Source organism: Choloepus didactylus, chromosome 15 (genome assembly GCF_015220235.1).
Source record: "Choloepus didactylus isolate mChoDid1 chromosome 15, mChoDid1.pri, whole genome shotgun sequence".
Taxonomy (NCBI): domain Eukaryota; kingdom Metazoa; phylum Chordata; class Mammalia; order Pilosa; family Megalonychidae; genus Choloepus; species Choloepus didactylus.
The window spans coordinates 89,265,555-89,287,706 of NC_051321.1; the positions used below are offsets into that span (position 1 = coordinate 89,265,555).

General features: G+C 40.5%; 1 protein-coding gene and 1 pseudogene across 8 annotated transcripts in view; both read left to right on the top strand.

Moving 5' to 3' along the window:
* LOC119510434 (putative zinc finger protein 487) overlaps positions 1 to 22,152 on the top strand; it is a 153,815-nt gene that overhangs the window by 109,579 nt on the left and 22,084 nt on the right. For 2 of the 8 annotated variants that reach the window (XM_037804743.1, XM_037804744.1), the window contains one exon: positions 19,370 to 19,477. The exons of 5 other annotated variants lie outside the window; for them this stretch is intronic. In XM_037804743.1, the coding sequence (XP_037660671.1) occupies positions 19,370 to 19,477 (108 nt within the window). Of the gene's footprint in view, positions 1 to 19,369; positions 19,478 to 22,152 lie in introns of those variants that run through there. One more of the 8 variants, XM_037804742.1, reaches the window with a different exon arrangement.
* LOC119510436 lies at positions 19,514 to 21,981 on the top strand (annotated as a pseudogene).

The following is a 22,152-nucleotide window of genomic DNA, read 5'->3' on the forward strand; positions in this document are numbered from 1 at the left end:
AACGGAGTGCAGCTGTGAGTGACGTTTTGAAGAAGAGCAAGCTTGCTAGAGAGGAATGTCCTGGGAGAAAGCCATTTTGAAACCAGAACTTTGGAGCAGATGCCAGCCATGTGCCTTCCCAGCTAACAGAGGTTTTCCGGACGCTATTTGCCATCCTCCAGTGAAGGTACCCGATTACTGATGTGTTACTTTGGATACTTTATGGCCTTAAGACTGTAACTGTATAGCCAAATAAACCCCCTTTTCATAAAAGCCAATCCATCTCTGGTGTTTTGCATTCCGCAGCATTAGCAAACTAAAACAGATTTTGGTACCAGAGAAGTGGGGTGCTTTTGCTGCTGAGTCTGCAAATACCAAACATGTTGGAACAGCTTTTTAAATGGATAATGGGGAGATTCTGGAAGAATTGTGAGGAGCTTGATAGAAAAGGCCAAAACTGCTTTAAAGAGACTGTTTATGGAAATATGGACTCTAAAGATACTTCTGATGAGGCCCTGAGCAGAAATGATGAATGTGTTGTTGTAAACTGGAAGAAAGGCGATCCTTGTTTTAAAGTGGCAGAGAATTTGGCAAAATTGAGTCCTGGTGTCAGATGGAAGGAAGAATTTAAAAGTGACAACCTGGAATACTTAGCTGAGGAGATCTCCAGACTACCTGTGGAGGATATACCCTGGCTTCTCCTTGCAGCTTATAGTAAAATGAGAGCAGAAAGAGATGAACTTAGAACTGAACTCTTGGGTTCAAAGAAACCAGAAGCTGATGGCTTGGAAAGTTACAAGCTTCCAGGGGGTGGAATCCCAGAAGCTACAGCCCAACATGAGGATGTAACCAAACATGGAACCCAGCCACCATTTCAGTACAAGCCAAGATTGGAGATGGAATTATCCAGAAAGGATTTGTGGAAACTCCTATTGTCTGATGGCTTTGACCCCTGTGTGCTTCATGCAAAGCCAACAGAACTTTTGCAAGAACTTTATAGACAGAGCCGCTGCCAGTCTGGACTGGAGGAGACAGACAAGGAACAAATTGCAGGAAAAATTTCTTCAAAGACAGAGCCATGGAGGTTGAGGTCTGGAGTCAAGAGGCCTTGGGCTGGGAGAGTGGAGCAGCCCACACGCATGGAAAGGGTGAATTTGCCCTGGAGGTCGAGGGCGGGCATTTCACCTCGATGCTCTGGAAGTGTTTTGCCACCTCAGGTCCCAAAGAGGTTGGAGCACATTCCCAGGGAATTGGGGAGAGCCTGGCTGCCACCACACTGTTCTGAAGGGGTTGAGCGTGTGCCCCGGAGATGGAAGGGAATCCGGGAGCTGCCCCGAGGTTTGAGGAGGGTGGGGCCAAGAAGGTGGTCTCCCCAATGTGTGAACATGTTGGAGCACTCACCCAAGCGTTTGGAGAGGAAAGGGCTGCCACAAAGGCCCTTGGTAAGGGTTAGACTCCCACTCTCTCAAGCCCCAAGGATGCCACGTTGTTCTGTAAATGACTCTCAGACTTTGAAATCTAATGGAGTTTGTCCTGCAGGTTTTAGGAACTGTTTTGGTCCTGTGAACCCTGTTTTCTTTTCAGTTTTTCCTTATGGCAATGGAAATGTTTATCCTATGAATGTCTCTCCTTTGTATATTGGAAGCACATAACTTGTTCTAGGTTCACAGATCCACAGCTAAAGGAAAATTATGCCTTAGGACTGACCACGCCTATATTTGATTTTGAAGGGATTTTGTACTTAACTTTTGTTACTGAAATGGTTTAAGTTTTTATGATATTGTGATGAAATGAATGTATTTTGTATTTGGAAAGATAATGTCATTTTGGGGTCCAGGGGGTGGAATGTGCCAGTTTGAATGTATTGTGTCCCCCAAATGCCATTATCATTGTGGTCTTGTGGGACAGACGTTTTGGTGCTGGTTAGATTTGCTTGGAATGTGCCCCACCCAGCTGTGGGTGGTGACTCTGGTGGGATAGTCCCATGGAGGTGTGGCTCTGCCCATTCAGGGCGGGCCTTGATCAGGGGAGCCATATAAACGTGCTGACTCAGAGAGACGGAACGGAGTGCAGCTGTGAGTGACGTTTTGAAGAAGAGCAAGCTTGCTAGAGAGGAATGTCCTGGGAGAAAGCCATTTTGAAACCAGAACTTTGGAGCAGATGCCAGCCATGTGCCTTCCCAGCTAACAGAGGTTTTCCGGACGCTATTTGCCATCCTCCAGTGAAGGTACCCGATTACTGATGTGTTACTTTGGATACTTTATGGCCTTAAGACTGTAACTGTATAGCCAAATAAACCCCCTTTTCATAAAAGCCAATCCATCTCTGGTGTTTTGCATTCCGCAGCATTAGCAAACTAAAACAGTGATTCATACATTTATAAGACTTGAAGCCTTGAACTCCCAAATTACATCAGTTTCTTGTTTGCTCCGGAGCCCCCTGTTATATCCATGTACAGTAAATTCCTCCTAAGCTCTGATCCCTATTTTTTCAACATAGCATAGCTAAAATGTAAAACTGTAGCTCACAAATTGTAAATTCTTATTTCCCATTTATTTATTAGATTTTTATTCATTAAATGTATTTTAACTGACAAAGATGAAATCCCTTTAAATCTTCCAGCTCTTCATACTTTTTTTTTAAGCAGTTTTGCTGAGATATATTCACATACCATATAATCCATCCAAATTTTACAACCAGTGGCTTTTACTATAATCACAGAGTTGTGGATTCATCACTACAGTCAATATTAGAACATTTTCATTACTCCAAAAAGAAAAACTCCATACCCCTTAGCAGTCACCTCTCAATCCATCTATTCTTCCCCAGCCCTACATAACCACTAATCTAATTCTGTCTCCATAGATATGTTTATATTTACATTTTATAAAAATGGAGTCATACCATGTGTAGTACTCTGTGTCTGCTTTCTTTCATTCAGCAAAATGTTTGGGTTTTTAATTGCTTTTTTTTCTTTTTAATTAAAGAAATTGTAGGTCTACATAAAAGGTAAAAAAATACAACAATTCCATATACCCCCCTTATTGTTGACACTTTACATTGGTGTGGTACCTTTATTACAGTTGATGAAAGAATATTCAATACTGCTTTTAACTGTAGTCCATAATTTGCATGAAGTATATTTTTTCCTGTATACCGCTCATTAACATCTTGTAATAGTGTCATACATTTCTTATAGTTCATGAAAGAACATGCTTATATTCTATTAACCACAGAGTCATCATCACAGCAGGGTTCCCTATGTTATACAGTCCCATGTTTTATCCTCTAGCTTTCCTTGTAGAAACGTACATGACCCTAAACTTCCTTCTTCAGCCACATTCTCAGACACAGCTCAGTGCTGTTAATTACATTCACAGTAACATGCTGTACTACCATCACCACTATCCAGTTCTAAACATTTACGATAAGCCTAATTACAAATTCTGTACAAATTAAGCATCAGTTCCTAATTCTCCACCCCCATTCTATCTCCTGGTGCGTATACTCTAGACTCTTAATTCCATGAGTCTGCCCATTATAAGTACTTCATATTAATGAGATCACACAATATTTATCCTTTTGTGTCTGGCTTGTTTCACTCTACATAATGTCCTCAAAGTTCATCCATGTTGTTGTATGAATCAGGACTTCATTTCTCCTTACAGCTGAATAAGATTCCAAATTTTGTTTGTCTGTTCATCGGTTGATAGACACTTGGTTTGTTTCCATCTTTTGACAATTGTGAATACTGCTGCTATGAACATTGGTGTGTAAATGTCTGTATCCCTCCTTTCAGTTCTGGGTATATGCCTGGCAGTGGGATTGCAGGATCATATGGCATTCTTTTTTGTTTGTTTGTTTGTTTGTTTGTTTTTAGTTCTCCATTCTTTAATAAAATTAATAGAAATGAAGACACAGTTATGTGCCCCTACTTATTAGCTATTTCAGTAGCATAACACGATGGTAAACGAGATCAAAACCTTTAAAATTATACATTAGCATAAAGCAGTTGGTCACTTTCATTACATTAATCATGATATACTATTGAGTTAAACAGCTTTTTCTTTCTAGATTCCAGACTTCCATCTAGTTCATTCATTCATTATTCATTATTCAATTAACATTTATTTAGCATCTGTTCTAGTTTGCTAATGCTGCCAGAATGCAAAACACCAGAAATGGATCGGCTTTTATAAAAGGGGGTTTATTTGGTTACACAGTTACAGTCTTAAGGCCATAAAGTGTCCAAGGTAACGCATCAACAATCAGGTACCTCCACTGGAGGATGGCCAATGGCGTCTGGAAAACCTCTGTTAGCTGGGAAGGCACATGGCTTGCATCTGCTCTAGAGTTCTGGTTTCAAAATGGCCTTCTCCTAGGATGTTCCTCTCTAGGCTTCAGCTCCTTAAAAATGTCACTCTTAGTTGCTCTTGGGGTGTTTGTCCTCTCTTAGCTTCTCCGGAGCAAGTCTGCTTTCAGAGGCCATCTGCAAAATGTCTCTGCAAGCTGAAGCTCCTCTGTCAGTTCCAGTGTGTTCTTCAAAGTATCCCTCTTGGCTGTAGCAAGCTTGCTCCTTCTGTCTGAGTTTATATACTGCTCCAGTAATCAAGGCCCACGCTGAATGGGTGGGGCCACGCCTCCATGGAAATTATCTCATCAGAGTTATCACCTTCAGTTGGGTGGGGCACATCTCCATGAAACACTCAAAGGATTCCAATCTAATCAGCACTAAAACATCTGCCCCATAAGATTGCATCTTAGAATATGGCTTTTTCTGGGGGAGATAGTACATTCAAACCAGCACAGCATCTATTCTATGAAGGCTTAACCTTAGATGCCCATGGAATACAAGCAACTGTAAACCAGTTTCTGCTCTCAGGAACTTTCGAATTTGGTCAAGTGTGTTAAAAAAAATGAAAGCCTGTAAAAATGTTAAATAATAATACAGTTGCATAGAAAACACAAAAAGTGTATGAGTAAGTGCTAAATGAGCAAAGCATCTGAGTACTAGGCTCTATAAGGGGGAGAGATTAAGGTTATGGATAAATAAGAAGAAATTGGGTGGATCTTTTAAATAATAGTGGAAGTTAAATGGGAGAGAGTGTCAGAGGCATTTTAGGGAGGGGAACAGAGAGTAAAGACTGAATTTGGGGAAGGAGCCTTCCCTTTGAGTGGATCCCTGGAAATTGTTTGGTTCCTGGCAAAGCCAAGTGCACACCAGTGACAGGGAGACCTGCATGCCTGGTTTTGCATTTTTTTTTTTTTTTTTTTTTGGTCTTCAAAATTAGTTTTTTTTTTTTAACATTTTTTTGAGTTCATATTTATTGAGATATATTCACATACCATGCAGTCATACAAAACAAAGCGTACATTCAGTTGTTTACAGTACCATTATATAGTTGTGCATTCATCACCAAAATTGAGTTTTGACATATTCATTACCACACACACAAAAATAATAAGAATAAAAATTAAAGTGAAAAAGAACAATTAAAGTAAAAAAGAACACTGGGTGCCTTTTTTTTTTCTTCCCTCATTTTTCTACTCATCCATCCATAAATGAGACTAAGGGGAGTGTGGTCCATATGGCTTTCCCAATCACATTGTCACCCCTCATAAGCTTCATTTTTATACAATCCTCTTCAAGATTCCTGCGTTCTGGGTTGTAGTTTGATAGTTTCAGGTATTTACTGCTAGCTGTTCCAATTCATTAGAACTTAAAAAGGGTTGTCTGTATTGTGCATAAAAGTGCTCACCAGAGTGACCTCTTTGCATCTTTTGGAATCTCTCTGCCACTGAAGCTTATTTCATTTTCTTTCACATCCCCCTTTTGGTCAAGAAGATGTTCCCCATCCCACGATGCTGGGTCTAGATTCCTCCCCGGGAGTCATATTCCATGTTGCCAGGGAGATTCACTCCCCTGGGTGTCAGAACCCACATAGAGGGTAGGGCAGTGATTCCACCTGCCAAGTTGGCTTAGCTAGAGAGAGAGGGCCACATCTGAGCAACAAAGAGGCATTCGGGAGGAGGCTCTTATGCACAATTATAGGGAGGCCTAGCCTCTCCTTTGCAGCAACAGTCTTCCCAAGGGCAAGTCCTGTGTAGAGGGCTCAGCCCATCAAACCACCAGTCCCCTATGTCTGTGAGCACATCAGCAACCATCGAGGTGGGGAAGCCCAACACCCTGCATTCTCCACCAGCTCTTCAAGGGGGCTCTGCATATTTTTTTCATTTTTTTTAATTAACTCTTTTTTTTTTAGATCAACTATGTAAAAAAAAAATTACAAAAAAATATAATTAAAAAAACATTTCGAACAAACCATAACAAGGGAGTCCAACATGTTGCTACTCTACCCCAAGAAAATAAGCTAATATAGCAAAATTTCTGTGAACTTGTTATGCCATACCCATCAGAAATTAACAAACCATCATTTCCTGGGTGTCCTGGCCCGCGGGACGTTCAACGGAGGCTCCGAGTCCTGTGAGGGAGGAATGGTATGGGACAAGAGACACGAGGAATGACAGCAAGACAGGTTTCTGATCAAGCTGCAAATCTTTATTGAAGGGGCAGAGCATATATACTCTAGGAGAGAGGGGGAGTGGCTAGCAAGGGCGGGTGGCAGTCTAGGATTGGTGGCTGCTGTTGCTAGGGCAGATGGCAGATGTAAGGCTAGCACAGGATTGGTAGCTACTGTTGCTGGGGTAGAAGGCAGATTGTAAAGCTAGCACTCTAGGCGCGAATCTTAGGCGCGAACGGCTATCACTTCCGTAAAGAAGGCTGAGGGCAACTTAAGCCGTTATTGCATCAGCCCTAGCGGCCATGTTGCATACCTCCGGCATCGCTGAGGGTGGATTTTATACATGCTACCTTAATCGTCCCCAACACCTGGGCATTCGCAGAACATTGAATTTACCCAGATAGCTTATCTGTTCTTATTGGGTTACCTTTCCCCCTTCATTAATTGCTCTCTATTGCTAGTTCCCCTACATTCTACATTATAAACCATTTATTTTAGGAGTGTGTTGTTTAACCTTCAGGTGTTTGTGAATTTTATAAATCTCTGATGGTTATTGACTTCTAATTGTATTCCATTGTGGTCAGAGAATGTGCTTTGAATAATTTCATTTTTTTTTTAAATTTATTGAGGCTGGTTTTATGTACCAGCATATGGTCTATTCTGGAGAAAGTTCCGTGATCACTAGAGAAGAATGTGTATCCTGGTGATTTGGGATGTAATGTTCTATATACGTTAAATCAAATTCATTTATCCGATTGTTTAGGTTTTCAGTTTCCTTATTGGTCTTCTGTCTGGTTGATCTATCTGTAGGAGAGAGTGATGTGTTGAAGTCTCCCATAGTTATTGTGGAAACATCCATTGCTTCCTTTAGTTTTGCCAGTGTTTGTCTCCTGTATTTTGTGGCACCATGATTGGGTGCATAAACATTTATGATTGTTATTTCTTCTTGTTGAATTGCCCCTTTTATTAGTATGTAGTGGCCTTCTTTGTCTCTCATAACATCCTTGCATTTAAAGTCTATTTTATCTGAGATTAACATTGCTAGTCCTGCTTTCTTTTGGCTGTAGCTTGCATGAAATATTTTTTTCATCCTTTCACTTTCAATTTCTTTGTGTCCTTCTGTCTAAGATGAGTGTCTCGTATGCAACATATTCATGGTTCATATTTTTTGATCCATTCTGCCAGTCTATATCTTTTAATGGGGGAGTTTAATCCATTTACATTCAATGTTATTACTGTGAAGGTATTTCTTGACTCAGCCATCCTCCCATTGGTTTATGTTTGTCAGATATATTTTTTCCCTCTTTCTCTTATTGTCCTTTAATGAACCAATATTGAATCTCTTTAGTACTGAACCTTTCTCATCTCTCTCTCTCCTTTCTTTGTTTCTCTGTTGGTAGGCTCCCTTTAGTATCTCCAGTAGGGCAGGTATTTTATTAGCAAAACCTGTCAGCATTTGTTGGTGAAAAATTTAAACTCTCCCTCAAATTTGAAGGAGAGCTTTGCTGGATAAAGTATTCTTGGTTGGAAATTTTTCTCTCTCAGAATTTTGAATATGTCATGCCACTGCCTTCTCGCCTCCATGGTGGCTGCTGAGTAGTCACTACTTAGTCTTATGTTGTTTCCTTTGTATGTGGTGAATTGCTTTTCTCTTGCTGCTTTCAGAACTTGCTCCTTCTCTTCAGTATTTGACAGTCTGATCAGAATATGTTTTGGAGTGGGTTTATTTGGATTCATTCTATTTGGAGTTCGCTGGGCATTTATGCTTTGTGTATTTATATTGTGTAGAAGGTTTGGAAAGTTTTCCCCAACAATTTCTTTGAATACTCTTTCTAGACCTTTACCCTTCTGTTCCCCTTCTGGGACACCATTGAGTCCTATATTTGGATGTTTTATTTTATCTATCATATCCCTGAGGTCCGTTTTGATCGTTTTGATTTTCTTCTCCATTCTTTCTTTTATTCTTTCATTTTCCGTTCTGTGGTCCTTGAGGTCACTGATTCATTGTTTAGCTTCCTCTAGTCTTACACTATGAGTATCCAGAATCTTTTTTTTTTAATTTAATAAATTTTATTTTGAAATAAATTCAGTGTTACAGGAACAGTTGCAAAAACAGTAGAAACCCCACACATAGAACTCCATCATACCCTGACCCCCCTCTCCCGATACCCCGATCCATCACCTTTAACATCCTGTCACACCACCGTTTTCTTTCTTTCCCTCCCTCTCTGCCTCCCTCCCTCCCTCCCTGTCATCCATCATCTATTGCTCTGTCCTCTGAACATATGAGAGCAAGCTGCACATGTCTTTGAACAAACTATATAATTCACATATACTTTTCCCATGGACAAGAACATTCTTTTATGCAATCTCATTAAGCGCAGCTAAGAAGTTCAAGAGATTCAACATTGATATAAAGCTTACATTCTATATTTCCTTTTTTTTTCCTTGTGTCCCATCTGTGTCCCTTTGAGCCTCCTTTCCTCCATCCTCAGATCCCATCCAGGATCATCCTTGGCATTTAATTGTCATCTATTTAGACTGTCTTTTTTTTTTTTTCTCAGTTGTGTATATATATAGCCTAAATCTTCCCATTCCACCCCTCCCTAGCATTCTATTACTGAAATTAACCACATTTAGAATGTTGCAATGCTATCACCTTCCCACTATCCATTTCTAGAAGTTTCCCTTCACCCCAATCAGAAGCCCCATTCTCATTTCTTAACTCCCCATTGCCCCTTCCCCCACTTCTCGGAACCCCTACTCTACTTTTCATCTCTGTGGTCATATTCTCTGACACTTTCTTTGTGTTTTCCGTGGGGCTTAAATTTAACATCTTAAATCTATAACAATCTTGTTTTTCTTTGATACCAACTTAACTTCAATAGGACACATAAACTATGTTCCTATACTCCATCATTTCCCCACCTTTATGTAGTTCTTGTCAAAAATTACATATTTTACATTGAGTCCAAAACCAGTGATTTAGCATTACAGTTTATTTATTTTAGATCCTATAGGAAGTAAATAGTGGAGTTATAAGTCAAAAATACATTAGTATTGGTATTTATATTTACCATGTGGTCTTTACTGGAAATCTTTATTTCTTCGTGTAGTTTCAGTCAATTGGTTAGTGTCCCTTCCTTTCAGCCTGCTCAGCTCCCTTTAGCATTTCTTGTAGGACTGATTACTGGTGATGAAATCCCTCAGCTTTTGATTATCTGGGAATGTTTTCATCTCCCCCTCGTTTTTATCCTCCAGATGTTTGTGAATTCTCCAAGTCTCTGATGGTTATTGAATTCTATTTGTATTCCATTGTGGTCAGAGAATGTGCTTTGAACAAATTCATTTTTTTATTTTATTTTATTGAGGGTTGTTTTTATGTACCAGCATACGGTCCATTCTGGAGAAAGATTTGTGATCACTAGAGAAGAATGTGTGTCCCGGTGACCTGGGATGTAATATTCTATATATGTCTGTTAAAATTCTCTGTATCTCTCTCTCCTTTCTTTGTTTCTCTGTCAGTAGGGCTCTCTTTAGTATCTGAAGTAGGGCAGGTATTTTGTTAGCAAAATGTCTCAGCATTTGTCTGTCTGTGAAAAATTTAAGCTCTCCCTCAAATTTGAAGGAGAGCTTTGCTGGATAAAGTATTCTTGGTTGGAAATTTTTCTCTCAGAATTTTAAATATGTCATGCCACTACCTTCTTGCCTCCATGCTGGCTGCTGAGTAGTCACTACTTAGTCTTATGTTGTTTCCTTTGTATGTGGTGAATTGCTTTTCTCTTGCTGCTTTCAGAACTTGCTCCTTCTCTTCTATTTGAAAGTCTGATCAGAATATGTCTTGGAGTGGGTTTATTTGGATTCATTCTATTTGGAGTTCGCTGGGCATTTATGCTTTGTGTATTTATATTGTGTAGACGGTTTGGGAAGTTTTCCCCAACAATTTCTTTGAATACTCTTTCTAGACCTTTACCCTTCTCTTCTCCTTCTGGAACACCAGTGAGTCTTAAATTTGGACATTTTATTTTTTCTATCATATCCCTGAGGTACATTTCTTTTTTTTTTTCAATTTTTTCTCCATTCTTTCTTTTGTTCTTTCATTTTCTGTTCTGTGGTCCTCAAGGAGGCTGAGTTGTTCAGCTTCCTCTAGTCTTGTATTATGAATATCCAGAGTCTTTTTAATTTGGCCTACAGTTTCTTTAATTTCCGTAAGATCTTCTATTTTTTTATTTACTCTTACAATATCTTCTTTATGTTCTTCTAGGGTCTTCTTTATGTCTTTTATATCCTGTGCCATGCTCTTCTTTATGTCCTTTATATCCTGTGCCATGCTCTCGTTGCCTATCTGTAGTTTTTTGATTAGTTGTGCCAAGTACTGTGTGTCTTCTGATCTTTTGATTTGGGTGTTTGGGTTTGGGTTCTCCATATCATCTGGTTTTGTCACATGCTTTAAGATTTTCTGTTGTTTTCGGCCTCTTGACATTTGCTTTACTTGATCTTTAATTTGTCAGAATTGCAGATTGGTGGCATACACTTTCTGTGACTAACCAGCAGATGGCGTCCGTGAGTCACCTATTCCCCTCAAGTCAGTTCTCCCCAACTTTGTCTTTGTGGTGTGTGGTGATCTGATTCTTGTGGGGTCCAGTTGGTGCACTTAATTTGGGTGTGTTGTCGGTGCTGTCCGCCCTGAATTAGGGGCATGTGTCTGAGCGGTTAGGGAGGAAGGGCAACTTTAATAATCAGCCCTCCCAGGTGTTCCTGGAGATTTAAGGCTGTTCTCGGCCGCTGACCGAAAAGTCCTTGGTATTGGCGTAAGTTCCCTGGGATTTCCGAGTGGTTCCCCCTTCCCTGCTGTGCTCTTCCAGGACCTCTGCTGAGGGAGGGAGGGCCATGCCATGTCACAAGTGTGCTCTGGCCTCCAGGGAAGCCCTGGGACGCCAGGCCGTGCAGGGGCATTCCCAGCCTGCTTCAAAAATGGTTCAGTGGGACATGTTAACATCCCCCTTTCTGCACAGCTCCGCCCTCCCAGCTCTGGGACAATCAACCGTGTGTGTATTAAAGGCCACTGTCCATGGTGGATATTGTGGCATGTGTACGGTGCTGCAGGAAAGACTCCCTGTCACACTGGCTTTCTTTGCGGGGGTCTGGGCTGTGGGTTTAGCCCTGGGCAGGAGTGACTCTGCCCGCCAGGGAGATGGCTGCAAGTCATGCGTTTTTTTCTCCTTTTGGCTCCCCTTTGCTCCACTGGGCCCAAGATGGTCAGCAGTGGGTATGGGAAGGGGTGTCCTCCACGCCAGACACTGAGGCATTAGTCCAGCCCACTCCCGTCGTATCTGCTGCTGCTCCTGGGCTCTTTTTTTTTTTTTTTTTTTTTTGTAAAGAACTAGTCTGTCTCCAAACGCCAACCCAGCGTTTCCCCACACCGCAGCATGCCTGAGGGACTTTCAGCCGACTCGCTCCCTCATTTCAGAATGTAGACTCCTGGTTTCACCAAATGCACGGTCCCTGTAGATTTAGCAGACCTTGTCTGGCTGGTGCTATTCTGGAGGTGGTGTCCTGGGTCACTTTCTGGTTTTTATCTAGTATTTTTCACAGAGGTGTTTTTTTGGCTTGTCTCACCTAGCCGCCATCTTAGGTTCTCCCAGAATCTTTTTAATTTGGTCAACGGTTTCTTTTATTTCTCTGAGATCATCTATTTTTTTATTTACTGTTGCAATTTCTTCTTTATGCTCTTTTTGGGTCTTCTTCATGTCCTTTATATCCTGTGCCATGCTCTTCTTCATGTTGTTTATATCCTGTGCCATACTCTTGTTGTTTGTCTTTAGTTCTTTGATTAATTGCTCCAAGTACTGTGTCTCCTCTGATCTTTTGATTTGGGTGTTTGGGTTTGGGTTATCCGTATTGTCTGGTTTTTTTCATATGCTTTAAAATTTTCTGTTGTTTTTGGTCTCTTGGCATTTGCTTTACTTGATAGAGTTATTTTAGGATATGTAGGATTATTCAAAGACTAATCTCTAATTTGTCAGATCTACAGCTTGGTGGCATGCACTTTCTCTAACTAACCAGCAGATGGCGTCCACGAGTCACCTAGTCCCCTCGTGTCAGTTCTCCCCAACTTTGTCTTTGTGGTGTGTGGGGGTTTGATTCTTGTGGGATGCAGTTGGTGCAGCAAGCTTGGGTGTGTTGTTGGTGCTGTCCGCCCTGAATGTGGGGCATGTGTCTGAGCAGTTAGGGAGGGAGGGCAGCTTTAATAATCAAACCTCTCAGGTGTTCCTGGAAGTCTGTGCAGCTGACCCACAAGTCCTTGGTATTGGCATATGGTCCCTGGGATTTCTGGGTGGTCCATCTTTCAAGCTGTGCCCTTCTAGGGCCTCCGCTGAGGGAAGGTTGTGCTCTGTCACAAGTGCGCACTGTCCCTCAAGGGTAGTTCTGGGCCACTGGACCATGTAGGTGCATTCCCAGCTTGCTGTAAGGATGGCTGTATGGGGCGTGTTAATTTCCTTCTTTTCGCACAGCTCCGCCTCCCAGCTCCAGGACAATTAGTTGTGGGTGTGCGAAAGGCTATTATCCACACCTGATATTATGGCGTGTGCGCGTGTTGCTGGAAACACTTCTTGTCACACTGGTTTTTTTTGCGCAGTTCTGGGCTGTGGTGCCGTTGTTGGGCAGGAGCATTTCCTGCCCATCGGGAAGATGGCTGCAGGGGGTGTGGTTATTTTCCCCTTTTTGCTCACCTCTGCCTTCCTCGCTCTGAGACAGTTAGGAGCGGGTGCGCAGAAAGCTCCCTTCCACGCCAGATATTGAGGCGTTCGCAGAGTCCATTCCTGCCACACTTCACTGTGTGGTTCTTGCTGCTGTATCTGCAGCAGCTTTGGGGTTTTTTAAAACAGAACTAGTCCGCCTCCAAACACCAACCCACGGTTTCCCCACACCGCAGCATGGCTGCCAGATATTCAGCAGGCTTACTCACTCATTTCAGAATGCAGACTCCCAGTTTCATCAAGTGCACGGTCCCTGCGGATTTAGCAGACCTTGTCCAGCTGGTTCATCGCTGGAACTGGTGTTCTGGGTCACTTTCTGGCTTTTGTCTAGTATTTTTCACGGAGGTGTTTTTTTGCCCTGTCTCTCCTAGCTGCTATCTTAGGTTCTCTCAGTTTTGCATGGTTTTAAGATTGAAAATTGAACTCATCAAAAAATGATGACAATGATAATATGCTAATAGTGACATGGACAATGAACATAATTCATAAATTTAGTGAATTAATTAGGAAGGCTATACTGGGAGTTATTATTATTAAGGAGTGCTGATTTAGTTTGCTGTGCTGCCAGCGGCATATATCATACAATATGTTGGCTTTAACTGTGGGAACTTATTAGCTTACAAGCTTATAGTTTTGAAACTGAAAATGTCCAAATCTAGGCATCATCAAGATGATGTTTTTTCTTGAAGACCAGCTGCCAGCGATCCTGGGCTCCTCTGTCACATGGCAAGGCACATCGCTGTCTGCTGGTCTCTCCTTTCTCTTCCAGGTTTCCTTGGTTTCAGCTGTTTGCTTATGTGGCTTTTTCTCTCTCTCTGTTCATCCTGCTCATCTTCTTGTCCTGTCACTTCAGTCATGTTAATGACACCAAACATTTCTTGTTGTCAGATTTCATGGTGTGATCTCAGGCATTCCTCCCAATCCATGATGTGTGGGCAGTCATGTTTGTCCCCCAGCAGTTATTCAAAATCATTTACTTGTTGTTCCTGGCTGTTTATTAGTTGTTTCAGGGGTCTAACTAGCTTCCGCTCCTCTCTATGCCACCATCATCTCACAAAAAGGCATTTTTAGTGAACAGCTCTGTTTAAATCCTGGGGTTTGACTCATTTGCTGCTTTTTATAAAAGCAAACTTAGCTAAGTGGTCCTGTTTGTGGCTGTTAGATCCATTTTCAGTGAAGGATCAGGCTCTACTGGTTGCATGCACCGAATATAAGAGGTCTTTGTTCTATCTGTAATAGGCCCGACTTCTGTGAGCTTAACTGACATGTCAATGAATGATCAAATGCCAGGGATTGTTGGTCATCTTCATAAATGATAATTTTCTAGAATCTCTGTGAACATTCATTTGGTGCAAGCATTCTCCAAGAGATGTCAGTTTTCAGTAGTCAAGTATGAGTGACTCATATTGAAGGACCACACTAGGGTATTATTAATTTGTAGCTCTACATCTTAATAGCTTGGAAAGTTTATTTGAGCTTCAGAGTTGTTTCTGCTCATTCAGCAGCTTGGTCAGTGACCATTTCCCAAGCACCGGAGCACTGTGGTCAGTATAACCTGCTCAGTCTCCTCGCATAGTATCCAGCAGCTGAGAGCATCGGTTTCTGGACATCCAGTTTGAGGCTGCAGAAAAGCCAGATCGAGTAGTCATCAAGGCAATGCTTTCTTCCCAAAGACTGGCATTCTGGGGCTGGTTACCAGTGATCCTTGGCCCCATTTTTTACATGGCAAGGCACATGACAGTGTCTCCTGGGCTCTCCCTTCTCTTCCAGGTTCCCTTAAGTTCAGCTTCTGACTGCTTCCTCTGTAGCTTTCTCTCACATTGTGTATTTAGCTTCCGGAGGGACTGCCAAAATGTCTTCCACAGTGGCTATATCATTTTACATTCCCATCAGCAGTCAATTAGTTTTCCTCTTTCTCCACATCCTCTCCAACACTTGTTATTTTCTGTTTTTTTTAATCATGATCATTCTAGTAGGTGTGAAATATCTCATTGTGGTTTTGAATTGCATTTCCCTGATAGCTTGTGATCTTGAGCATCTTTTCATGTGCTTGTCTGCCATTTGTATTTCCTCTTTGGAAAAATGTCTATTCAGGTCTTTTGCCTGTTCATAAATTGGCTTGTTTGTGTTTTTATTGTTGAGTTGTAGGATTTCTTTATATATCCTGGATATTAAACTCTTATTGGGTATGTAGTTTCCAAATATTTTCTTCCATTAAGTAGGTTGTCTTTTCACTTTCTTAACAATGTTCTTTGAGGTGCGAAAGTTTTTAATTTTGATGAGGTCCCATTTATCTATTTTTTCTTTCATTGCTTCTGCTTTGGGTATAAAGTCTAAGAAGGCACTGCCTAGCACAATATCTTGAAGATGATTCCCGTGGCTCCTTCCCCTGTGGTCCTGGCTTCTATATTTAGATGTTGGATCCATTTTGAATTAATTTTTAAATAGCGTGTGAGAGAGGGGTTCTCTTTCATTCTTTTGGATATGGATATACAGTTCTTTCAGTACCATTTGTTGAACAGACTATTCTGTCCCAGTTGATTGGACTTGGTAGCCTCATCCAATAATAATTGGCCATAGACTGGAAGGTCTATTTCTGAATGCTGAACTTGATTCCATTGGTCAATGTCTGTCCTTACCCAGGACCATGCTGTTTTGACCGCTGTAGCTTTGTGATAGGTTTGAAGTCAGGAATGTGAGTTTTGCAACTTCATTCTTCTTTTTCAAGATGTTTCTGGCTATTCAGGGCCCCTTACCCTTCCAAATAAATTTGATATTTGGCTCTTCTGTTTCTGCAATTTTGATTGGGGTTGCATTGAATCTGTAAATCAATTGGGGTAGAATTGACATCTTAATGATATTTAGCTTTCCAGTCCATGAATACAGAATATTCTTCCATTTATTTAGGTTGTCTTTGATTTATTTTAGCAGTGTTTTGTAGTTTTCTGTGTACAAGTCCTCTATATCATTGGTTAACTTTTTATAGAGATTTGATCTTTTTAGTTGCTATTGTAAATGGAATTTTTTCTTGATTTTCTCCGTAGATTGCTCATCATTAGTATATAAAAACACTACTGATTTTTGCATGTTGATCATGCCGTCACTTTGCTGAACTTGTTTATTAGCTCTAGTAGCTTTGTTATACATTTTTCAGGACTTTCTATATACAGGATCATGTCTTTTGCAAATAGCAAGTTTTACTTCTTCCTTTCCAATTTGGATGCCCTTTATTTCTTTTTCTTGCCTAACTGCTCTAGCTAGAACTTGTAGTGCAGTGTTGAATAATAAATATATATAATAGATATTTGATATTTACTTTGTTTATTGTATAGCCTGTGAGGAGAGAGTTCTTTCATATTTATTCATTCAGAAACCAAGGAACTCTGTAAATCAACATGATTAAGTCAAATCCTGCAGCTTATGAACCATTAGATGTTAGGATGGCAAGGAGGCTGAGATTTGTGTTTTAAGGCACTGTTCCCAGAAATTCTGTTGCACCCACTTACTTGTTGTTCTAGTTTGCTAATGCTGCCGGATTGCAAAACACCAGAAATGGATTGGCTTTTATAAAAGAGGGTTTATTTGGTTACACAGTTACAGTCTGAAGGCCATAAAGTGTCCATCAACAAAGTGTACCTTCACTGGAGGATGGCCAGTGGCGTCCAGAAAACCTCTGTTAGCTGGGAAGGCACGTGGCTGGCATCTGCTCCAATTTCTGGTTCCAAAATGGCTTTCTCCTAGGATGTTCCTCTCTAGGCCGCAGCTCCTCTTCAAAATGTTACTCTCAGTTACTCTTGGGGCATTTGTCCTCTCTTAGCTTCTCCAGAGCAAGTCTGCTTTCGACGGCCATCTTCAAACTGTCTCTCATCTGCAGCTCCTCTGTCCCGGCCCGCGGGACGATCAACGGAAGCTCCAAGTCCTGTGAAGGAAGAATGGTATGGGACAAGAGACACGAGGAATGACAGCAAGACAGGTTTCTGATCAAGCTGCAAAATTTTATTGAGGAGGCTGAGCATATATACTCTAGGGTAGGATGGGGGTGGCTAGTAAGGACGGGTGGCGATCTAGGTTGGCTGCTGCTGTTGCTTGGGTGGAAGGCAGATGTAGGGGGATTGGCGGTTGCTGTTGCTGGGGTGGAAGGCAGATGTATGGTTAGTGCTTTTGGCGCGAACCGCTTCCGTAAAGAAGGCGAAGGGCAACCCAAGCTGTTGTTGCATCAGCCCTGGCGGCCATGTTTCTGGCATTGCTGAAAAGTGGACTTCATGCATGCTACCTTAATCGCCCACAACACTGCTCTCTTCTCAGCTCCTTTGCATTCTTCAAAGTGTCCCTCTTGGCTGTAGCTACTCTTCAAAATGTCACTCGCAGTTGCTCTTCAAAATGTCACTCACAGCTGCACTGAGTTTGTTCTGTTTGTCAGCTCATTTATATGGCTCCAGTGATTTAATTTAGACCCACCCTGAATCGGTGAGTTAACACCTCCATGGAAATTATCCAATTAGAGTCATCACCTACAGTTGGGTGGGATGCATTTCCATGCAAGCAACCTAATCCAAACATTCCAATTTAATCCCCACTGATATGTCTGCCCCACAAGATTGCATCAAAGAATATGGCTTTTTCTGGGGGACATAATACATTCAAACTGGCACACTTGTACATGTCTTCTGATTTACTGTCCATTCAGAGGAGCACAAAGGAAATTGGAAAGATGGTAATATTTGCCAGACCCTTAGATTGTATTTCTGATAAAATAACAAAAGCCACATCAAAATGTTTCAAAATTCAGTATTTATAAAGGGAATGTTTCTTATAGAGTGATGGTTACAAAGTGATATAGTTAGTATTGATAACTTCTGACTGTGAGAAGACTTGTTATGGATTATATGGAACAGTAGTCATTTCCTGAAGGCTGTCTAGCTTATGAGTCAGGCTAAGTCAGAAAGGCCTACTAACCCAGTGGATGGATGTAAGGACATGTCTGTGGTTGGGCATGAGCAACTTCTGGGGGATGTCTGGCTTGTGGAGAGTTGAGGGTAGTGATTTCAGCCATGGGGAACAATAGATATTGCCAGCAAATAGGGTCCACTTGTCAGGTTTTGTCTGTCAGAAGGAGGACTTGTATCTGTTTTATTTCACCCTTGGGACAGAGTGTTATTGTTTTGAACATAAGATTGGTAATGTTGTTTTCAATGTGGGTAGCTGTCAAGTTTAGAGAAAACTTTACGTAATAAATAGATATGAAGATGCTAAGACTAGATTCTAGAACTGTATCTTAATCACACGAAATAGAAACCAGAAATGCTGGAATATATGTTTATGTGTATCTGCAAAGTAAAGGATTACTATTGGGTGAGGTGCAAGTCTATGTATAAGAGAAGAAAATTGGCAGGTGGAAATACGGAAACTTTATGATTTGATGGCCTTGACAGATTCATTAGTGAACAGCTCTGGTAGAAGTGAAGGTATAGCCGCTGAGTAAAACTTTGCACCTTATCTTGTTTCAAGAATAACTTCAATGTATGCATTCGTTGGACACTGGCTTTCCATGTGAATCAGAGCAGACTGAGAATTACATTCCAGGCTACAGGGTTGTTTTGTTGATTGTAAGGAAATTGTTGCCATCTGAAATTTTTGTTGGTGTTAAGTAGAACAAAAAAGAGAAGTATGATACTGAAAGCATGTGCAAAGTCAGAATTCTGCAGTGGGAGAGAAGCACCTACATCTTGATTTGCCTCCTCCAAACTTAATTTTTATTCTTTCATCTCCCTTTAACACCATTGTCTACTAATTTTTTTTGTGAGTCTGCTTTTTATTTTAGCTTCTTTATGTTTTCCCATTTAGGCCTCCAGCATTCATTCTGTGTTTGTTTTTGAAGGTCACATTTCTGAAGTGTCAGGTTAGTGTTTTTTTTGAGTGTGTGCCAGATCCCTCTCCCATTTTCCACTACTGCAAGTTTTATCTAATCCAACAGGAACAAGAAGTATGCCCTTGGGCTTACTTTCAGACCAGAAGACCAGGCTAAACTAGGCATTTGTATGTTAAGTCCCCTTTTCACATGAAATGTGTTAACATTTATAAGGTATGGTAAACTATTCTTATTTCTAGAATTCTGGAAAGTTCATGACCTGATGAAGAAGAGCCAGGAAAACCAAGACCAGCATTTGTGGCAAGTTGATTTCATCAACAACAAAACACTGTCTAAGGCAATAATTGGTATGTTAGGAAAAATATTTAATGTGAACACAAACCCAGTTCTAATGGAAAAAAATATGTGATAAATTGACTTATGTGGAAGGAGTTTGAAAAATATTTCAGAATTAATTATTGGTAATAGAAATTCCATTGTGAGGAAGCTTGATGAGTTTTACCATACATGGGAAATTGCTCCTCTGTATAAGGCACAGGGTTCCTTATTCCAGAGAGGAACCTTTTGCTTATGATAGAAATGGCGAATCCATCAGTCAAAATGAGGTCCTATTTAAACATCAGGATATTCAAACTTGGAAGCAGCCTACTGAATTTAACTGGAAAGCCTTCCATGAGCAGGCAGCCTTCAGTACCCACAAGAGAGCATACTCATGGGAGAAGCCCTGTGAGTATAATGAACATGTGAAAACCTTTTCTGATAATTTGACCCTTGTCCATCCCAGAACCAACATAAGGGAGAATTGCTGTGAATTTCATGACTGTGGGAGGAGGTCTTTTGGGGAGAAGTCAACTCTAAATAAACACTTTAGAGTTCTTACTGGGGAGAAACATGGTGAGTGTATTGTGAATGAGAATAGTTTCAGCAAGAAGTCCCTCCCCACTCATATTAAGAGAACTCACCAAGGAGAAACAACCTTTGAATGTGATGAGGGTGGGGAAGTCTTCAAGAAACCACATCTCTCTCAGTATCAGCGTACACACACAGGAAAGAAATCCTGTGAAAATAATCAGTATGGAGGTCCTTTTGACAAACACCAGTTCTTTCTAAACATCAGTGAACACACTTAGGAGAGAAACTCTATGAATGTAGCAAGTGTGGGAAAGCCCTCAGCCACATGTTATCTCTCATAGTACATAAGTGGACACACAGAGGGGAGAAACTTTATGAATGTACTGAATGTGCGAAAACCTTCACAAATACATAAGGCTTCACAGTTCATCAGAGGATGTACACAGGGCAGAAACCGTATGAATGCATTGAATGTAGGAAAGCATTCAGATATAGGTCAGGCCTCATGTACGTCAGAGAACACATAGGGGAGAAACCCTATGAATGTAACAAATGTGGAAAAAAGTTCTGTGAGAAGTCAGACTTCTGTGTATATCAGAGAACTCACACAGGGTAGAAACCCTGTGAATGTAATGAATATGGAAAAACATTCCTCTACAATTCATTCCTTTTGATACATCAAAGGGTACATATGAGGGTGAAACCCTCTGAATGTCAGGAATGTGGGAAAACATTCTTCCAAAAACCAAACTTCATTAACCATCAGAGAACTCATACTGGAGAGAAACCCTATGAATGTAATGAATCTGGAAAATCTTTTTCTTTGAAATCAAAACTTGGCATGCATCACAGAATTCACACAGGGAAAAAAGCTCTAGTGAATGTTATGATTGTGGGAAAACCTTTTTCCAGAAGTCATCTCTCATAGTACATCAGAGAATACACACAGGGGAGAAACCATATGAATGTCATGAATGTGGAAAAACTTTTTCCCAGAAGTCATGCCTTATAGTACATCAGAAAACACAAAGGGGAGAAACCATGTGAGTGTCTTCAATGCAGGAAAGCCTTTTACAAGAAATCAGCTCTCACTAAACATGGGAGAACTCACACAGGAGAAAAACTTCATAAATGTAACAAATGTGGAAAAACTTTTTATCACAGGTCATCCCTTAGAATACACCAGAAAATACAGACAGGGTAGAAACCCTACCTGTGTAATGAATGTGGGAAAACCTACCAAAGTCATCTCTCACAGCACATCACAAGGGAGAAAGCCTATGACTCTACAAATGGGGAAAGCCCTTTACAAGAATTCAGAGTTCACTAGTCCAAGAGACTGCCCAGAGAAGAAACCCCCATCAACATCCTGAAAATACAGAAATCTTTTCTTACTTGTCTCATCCAGTTCACATAAAAAAACAGTACAGAGGAGAAACGTAATTAACATGGGAAGTCTTTTATCCAGCAGTAAAGTGACATCTCATTGAACAGCAGATACTTGATATTTGGAACACTTTATGGATATTTTGAATATGTCACAACTTTCAAAATGATTCATTCTTGATCTATGCCAGAAAATTTATCTGACTTGAAATATATCACTTTGGGAATTGAGAATACATTTTTTTCAAGAAATACTATATTAAAATTCCTGTTTCAGATATGATTCAGGTAGAGACATAGTCACTTTGCAGTAGGATCTAACTTTGAAAAGACAATTGAGTTGAATAATCAAAAGCACTATATTAAGCATAAATAATGAAGAATCACTGAGTTATGTGACTATGCTTTATGAGAGAAATGCTGTGTGTATTGGTTTGCTTACTGGAACTTATCATAATCCTAGGTAAAATATACCCTTAGGTTAATTATTTATGACGTATTTAAAATATTCCATACCCAGTACCTGTATCTTTTTCAACTGTAAGAACAAAATGTATATTTTAAGTAAAATATTTGTGGAGTGTAAATTGATGTACTCTCTTTCTTGCCATTTTCTTGGTATGTATCAATAAGTGTGGCCATTGTCATTAAGTTACCTCTTCAATAAAGAATCCAAACGTGTTTATAAAATTTTCATCTAACTTAATGGCTGCATGAAATAATAAATTATATGAGAGTTAAGTATAAAATTATTCAAAGGACTTAGGCTATTATCCATGAACTT